The sequence below is a fragment of the Salvelinus alpinus genome, chromosome 2 (assembly GCF_045679555.1).
Source record: "Salvelinus alpinus chromosome 2, SLU_Salpinus.1, whole genome shotgun sequence".
In the NCBI taxonomy this organism is placed as follows: Eukaryota; Metazoa; Chordata; class Actinopteri; order Salmoniformes; family Salmonidae; genus Salvelinus; species Salvelinus alpinus.
The window spans coordinates 17282900-17302162 of NC_092087.1; the positions used below are offsets into that span (position 1 = coordinate 17282900).

General features: G+C 41.1%; 1 protein-coding gene across 4 annotated transcripts in view; it reads right to left on the reverse strand.

The window, feature by feature from the left end:
* LOC139555020 (voltage-dependent calcium channel subunit alpha-2/delta-2-like) overlaps positions 1 to 19263 on the reverse strand; it is a 304976-nt gene that overhangs the window by 281886 nt on the left and 3827 nt on the right. For all 4 annotated transcript variants that reach the window (XM_071368420.1, XM_071368412.1, XM_071368429.1 and 1 more), the window contains exon 2: positions 541 to 622. In XM_071368420.1, the coding sequence (XP_071224521.1) occupies positions 541 to 622 (82 nt within the window). The remainder of the gene's footprint in view (positions 1 to 540; positions 623 to 19263) is intronic.

The following is a 19263-nucleotide window of genomic DNA, read 5'->3' on the forward strand; positions in this document are numbered from 1 at the left end:
TTAGGGAGCAATTGACAGTGATGAGGGGTGGTTGTTTGACCGCGGACCCATTACGGACGCAGGCAATGAGGCAGTGATCGCTGAGATCCTGGTTGAAGACAGCAGAGGTGTATTTAGAAGGCAAGTTGGTCAGGATGATATCTAAGAGGGTGCCCATGGTTACGGATTTAGGGTTGTACCTGGTAGGTTCCTTGATAATTTGTGTGAGATTGAGGGCGTCTAGCTTAGATTGTAGGACGGCCGGGGTGTTAAGCATATCCCAGTTTAGGTCACCTAACAGTACGAACTCTGAAGATAGATGGTGGGAAATCAATTCACATATGGTGTCCAGGACACAGCTGGGGGCTGAAGGGGGTCTATAACCAGTGGCAACTGTGAGAGACATGTTTCTGGAAAGGTGCATTTTTAAAAGTAAAAGCTCGAATTGTTTGGGCACAGACCTGGATAGTATGACAGAACTCTGCAGGCTACCTCTGCAGTAGATGCATGGGATCAGATATGATCTTAAACCTCAAATGAAGTACAGTTCCCAGTACTTACCCCTCTTATCTGCTGGGTTCCAGTGACCAACTGTATAGTCTTCTCCAGCTCCTTCTCAATGCGGCCTGCCCAATGCATCATTCTGAAGGAACAAAGACATACAGCTGTAAATTTAATATTCATGCTTTTCATAAATAATATGAGGCTCTAAAAAAGTACATTCCCTTCCCTTGTTTAACCTCATGTGATGTACTGTACATACTGCATGTGATGTATGTTTGTGTGGGGGGTTACGTGTCTGTCTGTCTGTCTGTCTGTCCATCTGTGTCTTTCCGTCTTTCTGTCCATCACCCACTCCCCTCTTTCCCTCCATAGACACACTTCTTTTTTTATCTCCTAGCGTCAGTTTCATTCATCAACATCCCTTTCAGACGTCAATCATCCCAGTAGGGTTCTGGTTGGATGGAGTGTGAGCCTTTGTTCTGAAAGCTGGGCTTGGATCAGTAGCACAGCTTAAAAGGGCATGTAATAAAGAAATAAAAAAATTCAGGTCTGACAGAAGTGCACAATAAGCAGGAGGTGCTCTCAGTGGATGAAGCCAAGTCTGGAATGAAGAGATCAAACATCTGGAGTACCCCACTGTAGATCTCCCACCAAGGCTACAAATGACTGGATCAAGATGTTCACAAGCTGCTGTTCGATCAGCAAGAGTTAGCAACTTAGAGTGGAGGCCCTACCCACCCAGGCATCAACCACCCCCATCTGAAAGACAAATAATTACACTCACATACATAAAATAGATAATTAATGAGTAATAATAAAAAGTAAGTCAAATCAAATCAAATTGTATTTGTCACATGCGCCGAATACAACAGGTGTAGACCTTACAGTGAAATGCTTACTTGCAAGCCCTTAACCAACAATGCTTTAAGAAGTTAAGAAAAATAGTAACAAATAAAACAAATAAATAAACAGCAACAGTAAAGTAGCAAAAGCAAGGTTATATACAGATGATACTGGTACAGAGTCAATATGCTGGGGCACAACGGTTAGTCGAGGTAATTGAGGTAATATGTACATGTAGGTAGAGTTAAAGTGACTATGCATAGATAATAAACAGAGAGTAGCAGCAGCGTAAAAGAGGGGTCTAGGTAGCCCTTGACTAGGGTGGCTGGAGTCCTTGACAATGTTTAGGGCCTTCCTCTGACATCCCCTGGTATAGAGGTCCTGGATGGCAGGAAGCTTGGCCCCAGTGATGTACTGGGCAGTACGCACTAGTGCCTTGTGGTCGGAGGCCGAGCAGTTGCCATACCAGGCAGTGATGTAACCAGTCAGGATGCTCTCGATGGTGCAGTTGTATAACCTTTTGAGGATCTGAGGACCCATGTCTCCTAAGGGGGAATAGGCTTTGTCGTGCCCTCTTCACGACTGTCTTAGTGTTTGGACCGTGATAGTTTGTTGGTAATGTGGACACCAAGGAACTTGAAGCTCTCAATCTGCTCCACTACAGCCCTGTCGATGAGAATGAGGGTGTGCTCTGTCCTCCTTTTCCTTCAGTCCACAATCATCTCCTTTGTGTTGATCACGTTGAGGGAGAGGTTGTTGTCCTGGCACCACACAGCCAGGTCTCTGACCTCCTCCCTATAGGCTGTCTCATCGTTGTCGGTGATCAGGCCTACCACTGTTGTGTCATCGGCAACTTGACGCTGGTGTTGGAGTCGTGCCTGGCCATGCAGTCATGAGTGCACAGGGAGTACAGGAGGGGAATAAGCACGCACCCCTGAGGGGCCCCCGTGTTGAGGATCAGCATGGCGAATGTGTTGTTACCTACCCTTACAACCTGGGGGCGGCCTATCAGGAAGTTCAGGATACAGTTGCAGAGGGAGGTGTTTAGTACTAGGGTCCTTAGCTTATTGATGAGCTTAGAGAGCACTATGGTGTTGAACGCTGAGCTGTAGTCAATGAATAGCATTCTCACATAGGTGTTCCTTTTGTCCAGATGGGAAAGGGCAGTGTTGAGTGCAATAGAGATTGCATTATCTGTGAATCTGTTGGGGCGGTATGCAAATTGGAGTGGGTCTAGGGTTTCTGGGATAATGGGATAATGGTGTTGATGTGAGCCATGACCAGCCTTTCAAAGCAATTAATGGCTACAGACGTGAGTGCTACGGGTCGGTAGTCATTTAGGCAGGTTGCCTTAGTGTTCTTGGGCACAGGGACTATGGTGGTCTGCTTGAAACATGTTGGTATTACAGAATCAGTCAGGGACAAGTTGAAAATGTCAGTGAAGACACTTGTTGGTCAGCGCATGCTCGGAGTACACGTCCTGGTAATCCGTCTGGCCCTGCGGCCTTGTGAATGTTGACCTCTTTATAGGTCTTATTCACATTGACTACGGCGTGATCACACAATCGTCCGGAACAGCCGATGCTCTCATGCATGTTTCAGTGTTAATTGCCTTGAAGCGAGCATAGAAGTAATCTAGCTCGTCTGGTAGGCTCGTGTCACTGGGCAGCTCGCGGCTGTGCTTCCATGTACAAATGTTAAGGAAATAGTAACTCTACAAACATGAAGCCCTTTCTTAGCTCATATTTGTATTGGGGCTTGCGAAGCAAAACTCTCCCCTTTAAATCTTCATCATACTTATTATTATTATTATTATTTGGAACGCTATTCATCTTACACTATTTAAGCTATAAACGTCATTCAAACTTTCAAATGTGTAGACCGGTCTGTAAGAGTGTGGTTGTATACAACTTTTTGATATCTTTTATACTTTTTAAAATATTAGGCTTTTGGTCTGTTTTGTCCATCTTCATCTTCATTCATCCACTTGCATGGAATTCCCTCTACATTCTAAAGGTCCCATTGTGACATTATCACTTCCAACATTCCATTCACAGTAAATGCAACAACTTCAACAAAAAGTTAGAGGGTATGACATCTGGTCTATTTCCCTGCTATTCAAATCTGAAATTGGAACAAAAATATCTGCAACCAATCTAACGATACAGCTGTTTTAGTAACCGAATTAACACAGCACTTCAGACATCTTGGTCTACTTCTCTGCTAGAGCCAAAACATAATTATCTCATACCAATCAGAAGTTACAGCTGTTTGTCAGAGTTTAGAGTGACGAAAAGTAGCTAGCTAAAGCAGCTCTCTCATGTCTCATCGTTGAGCAGCCCAAATGGAGCCGTTGCAATGGATACTCACACACAGAGAAGCGCATGTGGCAGCACAGGCAAAAAGTATGATGAGGGTGAAGAAGGTCATTGAATTTAGAACAATAGTGTAATGATGGTGAATAATTAGGAACACCAAGAAAGTAGCTACAGGGAGGCATCCAAGGCAACAGCGCATCATCCTCCTTCTCAGGATCGTGCCCTGCGCTCTAAATAACTCAACTGGCTAGTTAGCCTGTCTGTAAAGAGAAGGGAGGGCTGTACAATTGATCTTGCTGCTCTGATTGAATAGAGCGAAGCTGTCTCAGTTCATTCGCTTCATATTTCACCCGATCTCTTCTCATTGCACTTCTTTCAGTTTTCACATGCAAAAACTATAGTGTAGACACTGACCACAACTACTGACCAAACTACTGCTCTGGTCTGCAGTAGCGCTGGTTTGATCTGGTCCTGCGCATAATTAGCTAAATCTGGTTCACACTAGCTCTGGTCTAGCTCTTGTCTGTACTATAAAGTGACTTCACAAAGTATTCACACTCCACTTATTCCACATTTTGTTGTGTTACAAGGTGAGATTAAAATGGATTTAATTGCCTTTTTTTATCAACGATCCACACAAAATAGTCTGTAATGTCAAAGTGGAAGAAAAATTTGAACATTAAAAAAAGTATATACAGTCGTGGCCAAAAGTTTTGAGAATGACACAAATATTAATTTCCACAAAGTTTGCTGCTTCAGTGTCTTTAGATATTTTTGTCAGATGTTACTATGGAATACTGAAGTATAATTACAAGCATTTTATAAGTGTCAAAGGCTTTTAGTGACAATTACATGAAGTTGATGCAAATAGTCAATATTTGCAATGTTGACTCTTCTTTTTCAAGACCTCTGCAATCCGCCCTGGCATGCGTCAATTAACTTCAGGGCCACATCCTAACTGATGGCAGCTCATTCTTGCATAATCAATGCTTGGAGTTTGTCAGAATTTGTGGGGTTTTGTTTGTCCACCCGCCTCTTGAGGATTGACCACAACTTCTCAATGGGATTAAGGTCTGGGGAGTTTCCTGGCCATGGACCCAAAATATCAATGTTTTGTTCCCCGAGCCACTTAGTTATCACTTTTGCCTTATGGCTGGAAAAGGCATTGTTCGTCACCAAACTGTTCCTGGATGGTTGGGAGAAGTTGCTCTCGGAGGATGTGTTGGTACCATTCTTTATTCATGGCTGTGTTCTAAGGCAGAATTGTGAGTGAGCCCACTCCCTTGGCTGAGAAGCAACCCCACACATGAATGGTCTCAGGATGCTTTACTGTTGGCATGCCCCAAACAATCGGAAAGGGGATTCATCAGAGAAAATGACTTTACCCCAGTCCTCAGCAGTCCAATCCCTGTACCTTTTGCAGAATATCAGTCTGTCCCTGATGTTTTTCCTGGAGAGAAGTGGCTTCTTTGCTGCGCTTCTTGATACCAGCCCATCCTCCAAAAGTCTTCGCCTCACTGTGCGTGCAGATGCACTTACACCTGCCTGCTGCCTTTCCTGAACAAGCTCTGTACTGGTGGTAACCCGATCCTGCAGCTGAATCAACTTTAGGAGACAGTCCTGGCGCTTGCTGGACTTTCTTGGGCGCCCTGAAGCCTTCTTCACAACAATTGAACCGCTCTCCTTGAAGTTCTTGATGATCCGATAAATGGTTGATTTAGGTGCAATCTTACTGGCAGCAATATCCTTGCCGGTGAAGCCCTTTCTGTGCAAAGCAATGATGACGGCACGTGTTTCCTTGCAGGTAACCATGTTTGACAGAGGAAGAACAATGATTCCAAGCACCACCCTGCCTTTTGAAGCTTCCAGTCTGTTATTCGAACTCTATCAGCATGACAGAGTGATCTCCAGCCTTGTCCTCGTCAACACTCACACCTGTGTTAACGAGAGAATCACTGACATGATGTCAGCTGGTCCTTTTGTGGCAGGGCTGAAATGCAGTGGAAATGTTTTGGGGATTCAGTTCATTTGCATAGCAAAGAGGGACTTTGCAATTCATCTGATCACTCTTCATAACATTCTGGAGTATATGCAAATTGCCATCATACAAACTGAGGCAGCAGACTTTGTGAAAATTAATATTTTTGTCATTCTCAAAACTTTTGGCCACGATTGTACAGTACCAGTCAAAAGTTTGGACACACCTACTCATTCAAGGGTTTTTCTTTATTTTGACTATTTTCTACATTGTATAATAATAATAGTGAAGACATCACAACTATGAAATCACACATATGGAATCATGTAGTAACCAAAAAAGTGTTAAACAAATCCAAATATATATTATATTTGAGATTCTTCACCCTTTGCCTTGATTATATAAGTATTAAACCCCCTGAGACAATACATGTTAGAATCACCTTTGGCAGCAATTACAGCTCTAAGAGCTTTGCACACCTGGATTGTACAATATTTGGATATTATACTTTTTTAAATGATTCATGCTCTGTCAAGTTGGTTGTTGATCATTGTTAAACAGCCATTTTCAAGACTTGCCATAGATTTTCAAGACGATTTAAGCAAAAACAGTAACTAGGCCACTCAGGAACATTTAATGTCATCTTGGTAAGCAACTCGAGTGTATATTTGGCCATGTGTCTTAGGTTATTGTCCAGTTAAAAGGTATTTGTCTCCCAGTGTCTGTTAGAAAGCAGACTGAACCAGATTTTCCCCTAGGATTTTGCCTGTGCTTAGCTCTACTACACTGCTCAAAAAAATATAGGGAACACTTAAACAACACAATGTAACTCCAAGTAAATCACACTTCTGTGAAATCAAACTGTCCACTTAGGAAGCAACACTGATTGACAATAAATTTCACATGCTGTTGTGCAAATGGAATAGACAAAAGGTGGAAATTATAGGCAATTAGCAAGACACCCCCAATAAAGGAGTGATTCTGCAGGTGGTGACCACAGACCACTTCTCAGTTCCTATGCTTCCTGGCTGATGTTTTGGTCACTTTTGAATGCTGGCGGTGCTCTCACTCTAGTGGTAGCATGAGACGGAGTCTACAACCCACACAAGTGGCTCAGGTAGTGCAGCTCATCCAGGATGGCACATCAATGCGAGCTGTGGCAAGAAGGTTTGCTGTGTCTGTCAGCGTAGTGTCCAGAGCATGGAGATGCTACCAGGAGACAGGGCAGTACATCAGGAGACGTGGAGGAGGCCGTAGGAGGGCAACAACCCAGCAGCAGGACCGCTAAATCCGCCTTTGTGCAAGGAGGAGCACTGCCAGAGCCCTGCAAAATGACCTCCAGCAGGCCACAAATGTGCATGTGTCTGCTCAAACGGTCAGAAACAGACTCCATGAGGGTGGTATGAGGGCCCGACGTCCACAGGTGGGGGTTGTGCTTACAGCCCAACACCGTGCAGGACGTTTGGCATTTGCCAGAGAACACCAAGATTGGCAAATTCGCCACTGGCGCCCTGTGCTCTTCACAGATGAAAGCAGGTTCACACTGAGCACATGAGCACACGAGACAGACGTGACAGAGTCTGGAGACGCTGTGGAGAACGTTCTGCTGCCTGCAACATCCTCCAGCATGACCGGTTTGGCGGTGGGTCAGTCATGGTGTGGGGTGGCATTTCTTTGTGGGGCCGCACAGCCCTCCATGTGCTCGCCAGAGGTAGCCTGACTGCCATTAGGTACCGAGATGAGATCCTCAGAGCCCTTGTGAGACCATATGCTGACACATGCACATTTGTGGCCGGCTGGAGGTCATTTTGCAGGGCTCTGGCAGTGCTCCTCCTGCTCAAAGGCGGAGGTAGCGGTCCTGCTGCTGGGTTGTTGCCCTCCTACGGCCTCCTCCATGTCTCCTGATGTACTTGCCTGTCTCCTGGTAGCGCCTCCATGCTCTGGACACTACGCTGACAGACACAGCAAACCTTCTTGCCACAGCTCGCATTGATGTGCCATCCTGGATGAGCTGCACTACCTGAGCCACTTGTGTGGGTTGTAGACTCCGTCTCATGCTACCACTAGAGTGAGAGCACCGCCAGCATTCAAAAGTGACCAAAACATCAGCCAGGAAGCATAGGAACTGAGAAGTGGTCTGTGGTCACCACCTGCAGAATCACTCCTTTATTGGGGGTGTCTTGCTAATTGCCTATAATTTCCACCTTTTGTCTATTCCATTTGCACAACAGCATGTGCAATTTATTGTCAATCAGTGTTGCTTCCTAAGTGGACAGTTTGATTTCACAGAAGTGTGATTGACTTGGAGTTACATTGTGTTGTTTAAGTGTTCCCTTTATTTTTTTGAGCAGTGTATGTTTATTCCCATAACATGATGCAGCCACCACCATACTTGAAAATATGAAAAGTGGTACTCAGTGATGTGTTGTATTGGATTTGTGCCAAACATAACACTTTCCATTCAGGAAATAAAGTTCATGTCTTTGCCACATTTTTTGCAGTTTTACTTTAGTGCCTTATTGCAAACAGGACGCATGTTTTGGATTATTTTTATTCTGTACAGACTTCCTTCTTTTCATTTAGGTTAGTTTAGTGGAGTAACTACCACATTGTTGAGGCATCGTCAGTTTTCTCCTATCACAGCCATTAAACTCTGTAACAGTTTTAAAGCCACCATTAGCCTCATGGTGCAATCCCTGAGCGGTTACCTTCCGCTCCGGCAACTAAGTTATAAAGGACGAGTGTATCTTTGTAGTGACTGGATGTATTGATACACCATCCAAAGTGTAATTAATAACTTCACCATGCTCTACAAATAGGTGCCCTTCTTTGCGAAGCATTGGATAACCTCCCTGGTCTTTGTGGTTGAATCTGTGTTTGAAATTCACTGCTCGATTGAGGGACCTTACAGATAATTGTATGTGTGGGGTACTGAGATGAGGTAGTCATTAAAAAATCATGTTAAACACTATTATTGCACACAGAGATGAGCCCATGCAACTTATTACGTGACACGTGAAGCACATTTTTACTCATTAACTTATTTATGCTTGCCATAACAAAGGGGTTGAATAGTTATTGGCTCAAGACATTTCAGCTTTTCGTTTTAAATGAATTAGTAGTAAACATAATTCCACTTTTCCATTATGAGGTACTGTGTGTAGACCAGCTACACAAAATCTCAATTTAATCTATTATAAATTCAGGCTGTGACACAACAAAATGTGGAAAAAGACAAGTGTGAATACTTTATTTATTTATTTTTTAATTAAGGGGTAGATCAGCTTTAATATCACAGATAGATTGTGATTTCCATCAATGTAATTGCATCATTTTCAATCCCCCATATACATTTTATTTGTATTTTTATATATATACATAACATATATTTTTATATTTTTCATTTATTATTTTCCCCTAACCCTCCCCTAATTGGAGTAAACTAATGGACAACAAAACGTAGGCTTCTACTTCCAGCTTATACATACTATATACAGTTCACGGGCACAGTATATTTTACAATAGTTATCTTATGATGGTTTTTAGTCCCATCCTTCAGCTCCACTCAACCCCTCCCATCTATCTCTGAACACCATCCAGTTTTTATTTATATTTACCATACATTTTTCAACTGTGCTGTGATGTTTCACAAACGTTCTGAACCTTTCTATTCTCATAGATTCTACATATTTTAAATTAAATTGTGAATACTTTCTGAAGGCACTGTAAAATAAGTACTTAAATGTGCATACATTAGCATACAGTATAATATCCATCAACAATAATTGCAACTCTTGAACTATTCAAGCTAGAGACAACAAACCAACGTTCACATGTTCAGGTTATCCTATCCTATCAACCAATCAATCAATCAATCAATATTTTCATCGACCTACATGTTCAACTATAACTATTCACCATGAATTAATACTGTAGACACTACCACTACTATAACTTATTTCAAAACCATACATACTTTAAAATAAGCTAGCTAGTACATCACATTTTCTTCAGGAAATGTACTTTTCAGCGATCACTGTTAGTTTGTTTAATTAGATAGAACTACAGCTAGCTATCAGTAGGTCTACATACGAACCTATTCTACATAGTTCTTCAAATACCAAACAAATACTTCTAAAGAGCTTTCATCACTAGATGCACCATCATATTTCTCTCTCTAAATAATAGCCTAAAATAGTCTAATCATTACATCAACATTCAACTAAAATCCAACTTAATTTACACTGAAGGTTTTACAAAATAAAATTGTGCATCTATTATTCTGCGTTGCTTTGCTTTCCTAAAAGTGTTGTCCACATGATCCTGCCTTTTATTCCCATCTTCTGACAGAAGATCACTTTGTCCTGTCTTTATTCTTTCAGTTTTCACACTCAACAACTGTAGTTTAGACATTTCGTGATCTGATTGTGCCACAAACCAAAGTAATAAGGTTGATATAGTAGCCTATCAAAGTAATCAAACCAATTATTTTTGTAAATTTAACTTTGACTATATGTAACTGCTTTGCTTTATTTATTAAAGTAAAACTATGTCAACTTCTTACACTACCACAAAAAAACTTTTAAAGATCTAAAGCAAGCCCCACATCTTTACTTCATGTAAAGTTACCATCTAGTTTGTGCTTGTGTTTTGACGAGACAGCAGCAGCCGGCTCTGAGCCACGCAGCCTTTCAGTTCAGACACACTGTCATTTGCTCTCTGGATAAGAGCGCCTGCTAAATGACTCAAATGTAGATGTAATTTGTCTCTTAATAATATGACAAAAATAAATGTCAGCGTTAAAAGATTCTTATGAAAGACAAGAAAAGACAGATCTATTAAAGGTAAACTTCACCGCTAGACAGTTTGGGGTGTTTTTCCAGTCTCCCTACATCATTCTGATTGATGAGAGGGTGTTTCAGACATAATTCTGCACTATACCTGTCTTTTTTATTTTCGCGCTGGGAGAGTTCAACCAATGACATCATTGGTTGATTGAGCCTACTGCCTGATCTAAAAAAAAATGGAGTCATGTTTTGTAGCAATTATTGTGGCCTTTGTGTTTCGCCAATTGCACGATCACTCAGGGAGTAGATATGGTTGTCCTTCTTCAATAGAGCCATTGGACTTCTCCCAACGATGTTGCAGCATATCTAGGTTGACTCATTTTCCTCATTGTCCCTTGTCCCTGTAAACGGGGGCGGTACCCGTTTACAGTTTCATTGGAGCCATGTTACAGTGCACTGTCGATCCGAGATGGCTAAATAATTACAATGGCTGCTTCTGATGATTCCTCTTTCCAACAAGAGCTGGACGATGAAACAGTTTTGATGTTCTTTTACATAGGAACACACAGCCCTATTTACTTGTGCCGGAATAAACTGAAGAGGAGTTGCGAGACCAGCAAGCAGCGGCGGCAGCCTAGACCAGCTGGAACAGGACTCAGGAGGGCAAATGACAAAAAAGTAAGTTGTTTTGCGGTCGGTAGCTAACTGTCAATATAACTTTTATCACAAGGAAGTGTTTTTCAGTAAAGTACAATTTGATCGAGTCGGCCATAACGAGGCTTGCTAGTACCTCTACAAGCCAGGCTAGCCATATTTAGCTAGCTGTGTTTGCTATACCTAAAATATACCGTAGTAATGTTATAGCTAGTTAGCTAACTAGTCTACAGTAGCTAACCTCAGTGCCTCTCATTAGGATCAGAACTGGATACATGTTTTAATGATGTTGGCGGAGAGTAACGGAATTACTTTGGCTTTAAGACTCATATTAGTCTTGGAGTAACTATAACTGTGTGTTGTAACTAGCTAGTTACTATGTGTTTGTGGGATGTCTCATATTCTACACCATGCTGCTACTGTAGGAATACAGACAGTACACAACGAATGGCCATGAACAAATAAGTTGATGACTCAAGAGATGTGAAAGGTCCCATAACAACAATCTCCCCTTGTATCAAAGTGACACCGAACACCTCACTGCACCCACCAAACATACCATATTATGTAAGTATTCCCTTTGTAGAACTGTAGTATTTATTATAAGCGTAAGTAGTATATTTTTCTTTCTACTGTACATATGTCATACATTGCCATAACTGTTCCTGTGTATTGCTGTGTAAACTCTCCTCGGTCTCCTGAGCAAATAAACTTGGTCTTGAATACAAGTCATGTCTACTTATTTGCTATATTGACAGACTAATCTGTTTTATTGAAACATGTTTACCCTGCCAACAAATGTAAGTTTAAAGGATAAACCAACTCCCTGCATCATTTGTTTTAGCAGTAAGATTGAAGCTAGGTTATCCAAATACATTTCATAATTATCCCAATGAATTGATCCAGAAGTTGAAGTCTAAACTTTATTGGTTTTTGATGCAGCTGGAATCATTTAGTCACTTGTCAGTACACTTGTAAAAAAAATTATGGAAAACACCGTTATATAAATATGTACAACAGCTAGAAATATCTTGGCCCAATATTGGACTAAAGGAGCCTATCGTTACTCCTTAGTCCAGGGACCTTACATTTCCGTTTAAAGGGTGAATTGGCTCTGGTAGACAAAACTGTCAAATACTCCATGTAAATGTGAATTGCTTCTCAACTGCGATACGGTTCTAGAAAGATAAATCCCTCTACCTTCATATCACATCAAAATAATTTCACAAATGCAAAATACACACTACTGTAGACTGTTTTAACCGGTTTTAACACAGTTGCAAGCAACAGTCTTTTTCAGTGACAACACGTTTGTGACATCTGTCTTCCGTTTACACACAGGTGTTCGGAGACACAGATAGCTAATTAGCACAGGTAGTCCACACGGTCTTCTGTTTTCCGAAACAAGCGCTGTAACATGTAAATATGTCCATGTGGAAATCCTAAGCCTATATATACCACAACGCAGTTGTGCACATTCTTATACTACAACATCAGTCTAACTGAATATGAATGTTGTGTGCGTTGAATGTTCCAGAATGTTCTTCAGCTCGTGAACATCGTCTTGTGTTGGGTAATGGCAGCAGGTTTAGCAGGATTTGGCACTGTGGCAATATTCTTCACCACCCACTGCTTCGACATCTTGCAGAAGATTTGTATGTACTGCAAGTCTCCTGGAAAGACATGAAGACTGACCATGAGGATGTGTAAAACATGAAGACTGACCATGAGGATGTGTAAAACATGAAGACTGACCATGAGGATGTGTAAAACATGAAGACTGACCATGAGGATGTGTAAAACATGAAGACTGGCCATGAGGATGTGTAAAACATGAAGACTGGCCATGAGGATGTGTAAAACATAAAGACTGACCATGGGGATGTGTAAAACATGAAGACTGATCATGAGGATGTGTAAAACATGAAGACTGACCATGAGGATGTGTAAAACATGAAGACTGACCATGAGGATGTGTAAAACATGAAGACTGACCATGAGGATGTGTAAAACATAAAGACTGATCATGAGGATGTGTAAAACATGAAGACTGATCATGAGGATGTGTAAAACATAAAGACTGACCATGAGGATGTGTAAAACATGAAGACTGATCATGAGGATGTGTAAAACATAAAGACTGACCATGAGGATGTGTAAAACATAAAGACTGACCATGAGGATGTGTAAAACATGAAGACTGATCATGAGGATGTATAAAACATGAAGACTGATCATGAGGATGTGTAAAACATGAAGACTGATCATGAGGATGTGTAAAACATGAAGACTGATCATGAGGATGTGTAAAACATAAAGACTGACCATGAGGATGTGTAAAACATGAAGACTGATCATGAGGATGTGTAAAACATAAAGACTGACCATGAGGATGTGTAAAACATAAAGACTGACCATGAGGATGTGTAAAACATGAAGACTGATCATGAGGATGTGTAAAACATGAAGACTGATCATGAGGATGTGTAAAACGTGAAGACTGATCATGAGGATGTGTAAAACATGAAGACTGACCATGAGGATGTGTAAAACATGAAGACTGACCATGAGGATGTGTTAAACATGAAGACTGATCATGAGGATGTGTAAAACATAAAGACTGATCATGGGGATGTGTAAAACATGAAGACTGATCATGAGGATGTGTAAAACATGAAGACTGATCATGAGGATGTGTAAAACATGAAGACTGATCATGAGGATGTGTAAAACATGAAGACTGACCATGAGGATGTGTAAAACATAAAGACTGACCATGAGGATGTGTAAAACATGAAGACTGACCATGAGGATGTGTTAAACATGAAGACTGATCATGAGGATGTGTAAAACATAAAGACTGATCATGGGGATGTGTAAAACATGAAGACTGATCATGAGGATGTGTAAAACATAAAGACTGACCATGAGGATGTGTAAAACATGAAGACTGATCATGGGGACGCGTAACCATACAATAAACCATGTTTATCTGTTGTTAAACTCGGAGTCAAAAATAGGGCATTGAGATGAGCTGTTAGCAAAGATGAGAAAAGTTTAAGGGGGACTTGACTTGTAGACAGTCTAGTTGTGTATAGTTGTGTATGAGCACCTACAGTTGTGCTGTTGAGTAGACAAGCACTACCAACAGTTTAGTATGTAGGGCACACAGTAGTCAGTGATTAGCCAACATTTTATTGTTTTGTCCCCATCAATACACACTCAAGGAGCAATATCCAGCCACCCCCTTCATGTCAATAGATCATGCATACTGACCTTCACACACAATACCACCCCCAAAAGACACCAGTCCATCTCCCACAGCATCCCCTCTGTACTAATACCTCCTTTTCTACAGTTTAGACTTCAAGCCTTGCATGAAGAATCAACTAAGCCTCCATAAATCAGAAAAACTACAGTAGAAGTTGTAGCTAGCTTACTTGTAAACACACCAACTATGATAACAAGACATGGACCATGTTCATGCCTACCTCCAGTATATTTATTTGCTCATCATTGAGTCATGGAAATATTTTGTAGATTGTAGAAAAATGTTAGAAGGTGACGTACACTAGTTCCTGGTGCCGAGCTTGATGTTGATGCCGCTGCAGATGTTGATGGGATCAAACTCTAAAACGTTAGCATCTCTAGGTAGAGGAACCTAATGAAGCTAACGTTAGCTTGCAAAGATGCAAATCACATCACCATATAGGCGTCCTCACTGTTGACGTTGAGACTGGTGTTTTGCGGGTACTATTTAATGAAGCTGCCAGTTGAGGACTTGTGAGGTGTCTGTTTCTCAAACTAGACACTGACGTACTTGTCCTCTTGCTCAGTTGTTCACCAGGGCATCCCACTCCTCTTTCTATTCTGGTTAGAGACAGTTTGCGCTGTTCTGTGAAGGGAGAAGTACACAGCGTTGTACGAGATCTTCAGTTTATTGGCAATTTCTCGCATGGAATAGCCTTCATTTCTCAGAACAAGAATAGACTGACGAGTTTCAGAAGAAAGTTCTTTGTTTCTGGACATTTTGAGCATGTAATCGAACCCACAAATGCTGATGCTCCAGATACTCAACTAGTCTAAAGAAGGCCAGTTTTATTGCTTCTTAAATCAGAACAACAGTTTTCAGCTGTACACATAATTGCAAAAGGGTTTTCTAATGATCAATTAGCCTTTTAAAATAATAAACTTGGATTAGCTAACACAACGTGCCATTGGAACACGGGAGTGATGGTTGCTTATTATGGTCCTCTATACAAAAAATGTGGTTCTCTTTCAAAAACAAGGCCATTTCTAAGTGACACCAAACTTTTGAACTTTAATGTACATATCTACTCAATGGCCTCCCGAATGGCGCGGTGGTCTAAGGCACTGCATTGAAGTGCTGGTCCGAGTCCAGGCTCTGACATTTATAAGTGACCCCAAACCTTTGAACAGTAGTGTATATAGTGAAACACAGCAGTGGTGAAATGTCCCTTTAAGCAATACCAGTCTGCCAAGAAGTGACAGTGAGACCTGGAAGCACTGAGGATAGTTAACAGTACATCATATCTTTAACAAGGCCCACTGACAGGAATCAGATAATACATAGGCCTCTGTGAGTGTAGAGCAAGCACATGTTCAAATGTTACTAAGATACAGACTTGTGTATTGACTGTGTTTATAATGGGGATATGACATAGAGTACAAGACAAGGAAAGAGAGAAGCCTCTATCAGGATTGCGCAAGGCAGGATTGCTGAAGAAAGCTCGCTGACTATGAAAAGCTCACCGGTAGCAATGAAGTGAAAACAGACCACACTGGAGCAGAATGAACTGATGCTGACAGCTACAGATGTAGGATCTTAATTAGAACACTCTTTTGTTGCTGTTTTGGTGCTGAGAAGTATTTCGGTCTGTAATAAAGCCATTTTGAGGAGAAACACTCATTCTGATTGGCTGGGCCTGGCTCCTCAGTGGGTGGGCCTATGCCCTCTCAGGCCCCCCGAAGGCTGCACCCCTGCCCAGTCATGTGAAATCCATAGATTAGGGCCTAAGGAATTTATTTCAATTGACTGATTTCATTATATGAACTGTAACTCAGTAAAATCTTTGAAATTGTTGCATTTTGCGTTTATATGTTTGTTCAGTATAAATAAATGAACTGAAAACCCACACTAACACACGGTTAAATTAGCAGTATTGCACTTCTCATGTAGCCTACTTCTGGACAGCTAATAGCCTAACCTCTGATCAAATAACATTATGGACTAAACGTTCAAATCCTGTTACTGCAGGATTATTTTGCTGTGACAATATAGGTCAAATGAAGATTTTACATCTGTAGTGACAATGCCTCTGTCCCCAAGCTAAACACTCCTTACACAACTTGACTAGTGTACAGTACAGTCGCCTATACATAATCACACGTACTGTAGACAGACACAACTAAATTGTATACATACTAATCTAAAACACACTCACACAAACACACACACACACTCACACTCACACACACACACACACACACACACACACACACACACACACACACACACACACACACAAAAACAAGTACACACTCACAAACATGCCTTCGTTGAGGAAGACAGCCACCCCCGTCCTATTATAGAGGGTCCCTGCCCTTCTGCTCTCTGTCCCTCGCTCAAATCAATTCTGTTAAATTCATTAGCATTTCATCAACATCAATGAAATCTACAGGAAAAAAACAACTAATGGGGACAATTGTTCCTTATTACACACATTTAATAACAAATAAAACGTGACCTCTACATTACGAAAGTAGTAATTACAGTGCCTTCAGAAAGTATTCAACCCCCTGACTTTTTCCACATTTTGTTTTATTACAGCCTGAATTAAATATAGATCAAATTTACATTTTGTCACTAATTACTAATTACACTTTGGATGGTGAATCACAGTGGCGGTCGGTGCCGTTTAAGATGAGGGAGGACAATATTGTTTTTAATGAGCATGGCCTTATATCTATTAGCTACAGCATATTGGATGATTGTCATTCATATTCCATTCACACATCTCAATGTAACAGTGATAGGTTTAGGCTACTACATGATACTAACATTTACCCTATACCCATCATGAGGTTGCTACAACAACCTAGCCTATGAATGAAAGTTTACAACGTAGGTACACAGGTCGAGAGAAATTTGAGTAATCAAGGTGACAGACATTGACACATTCAATACCACCTTGCACACTCTTGCCTGCATCTAGCTGATCTCGCGTGTAATCAGTAGTCTAACAGTTGCAAACGACAATTTCTGTTGGACAAATTCAGGTATGTTTATCCCCATTTCGTTCAGTTTGCTTCTGTTTTAAGAAAAAAAAATCAACAGAATCGGCGGAATGAATACACCCCTGATCACACGCAAACACAGTTCACTTTCATAGCAGCCACATACAAACAGCATGATCCCTTTGATTGTGGTATAATTCCTTCTCGCATCTACGCGATCTCCTCATCTCACCTTTTCCCTACGCTTGTGGACTTCAGTGCACAACATATCAGCTCTGTGACCAGGTGAACAAACCTTTCCAAGCCAAACCTTTATCTCATACTCGCTAACCGCTACACACAGCCTACATCGTTGACAGCATATTAACGCCATAGTCAACATAGCTACAAGAACTAACCCGTTAGTAAACACACTACAATCATGCAATACAGTGTACAGTCAGCAGCAAGCAGTTTAGCAGTTACATCAGCGGGCCCCGGTGACAATAAATTAATAAAACCAAAAGATGACCTTGACTTGGAAGAGTTCCACTGTTGGATAGCCATAGCCAGCTAGCTAAAATAGCATCCACCTCTGTTTTAGCCTGGTGTTTGAGTAGACTATACTAGCTAGCTGCATACGCTAGCTAAGTAAGTGAAAGTGAAAGTGAAAAAAAATACAACAAACTATGGCTAGCGCTCGCTGTCTTGTTCATTTTTTAAGAAATGTATTTGTTCAAAACTGTTCAACTATTGTCTTTCTCTCTCTTTGAGTCAACTACTCACCACATTTTATGCACTGCAGTGCTAGCAAGCTGTAGCTTATGCTTTCAGTACTAGATTAATTATCTGATCCTTTGATTGGGTGGACAACTTGTCAGTTCATGCTGCAAGAGCTCTGATAGGTTGGAGGACGTCCTCTGGAAGTTGTCAAAATTACTGTGTAAGTCTATGGAAGGGGGTGAGAACCACGAGCCTCCTAGGTCTTGTATTGAAGTCAGTGTACCCAGAGGAGGACGTAAACTAACTGTCCTCCGGCTACACCATGATGCTACCCTACAGAGTGCTGTTGAGGCTACTGTAGACCTTCATTGCAAAACAGTTTGTTTTCATCAATTATTTGGTGATGTGAATATTTTAAATAGTTTTATCTAAAAATAATAACTTTTTTAATGTTTCATTATTTTTATTTTTATGAAACTCCCTGAGGAGAATGGTCCTCCCCTTCCTCCTCTGAGGAGCCACTGGTGTATCAATACACCCAGTCACTACAAAGATACAGGTGTCCTTCCTAACGCTGTTGCCTGGAGAAGAAAGAAACCGCTCAGGGATTTGAACATGAGGCCAATGGTGACTTTAAAAGTTACAAGTGAGGTAGGATCAGCAACATTGTAGTTACTCCACAATACTAACCTAAATGACAGAGTGAAAATGCATCCTGTTTGCAATAAAACTGCAAAAAATGTGGCAAAGAAATTTACTTTATGTCCTGAATACAAAGTGTTATGTTTTTGGGCAAATCCAACACAACACATCATTGAGTACCACTCTTCATATTTTCAAACATGGTAGTGGCTGCATTATGTTTTTATAAAAATAAACGGAATAGAGCTAAGCACCGGCAAAATCCTAGAGGAATAACTGGTTCAGTCTGCTTTCCAACAGACACTGAAAGATAAATTCACCTTTCAGCTGGAAAATAACCTAAAAACACAAGGCCAAATATACACAGTAGTTGCTTATCAAGACAACATTGAATGTTCCTGAGTGGCCTAGTTACAGTTTTGACTTAAATCGGCTTGAAAATCTATGGCAAGACTTGAAAATGGCTGTCTAGCAATGATCCACAACCAATTTGACAGAGTTTAAATCATTTTTAAAGTTGTAATTTGCAAATATTGTACAATCAGGTTGTGCAAAGATCTTTGAGACTTACCCAGAAAGACCCGGAAAGGTTTCTTGA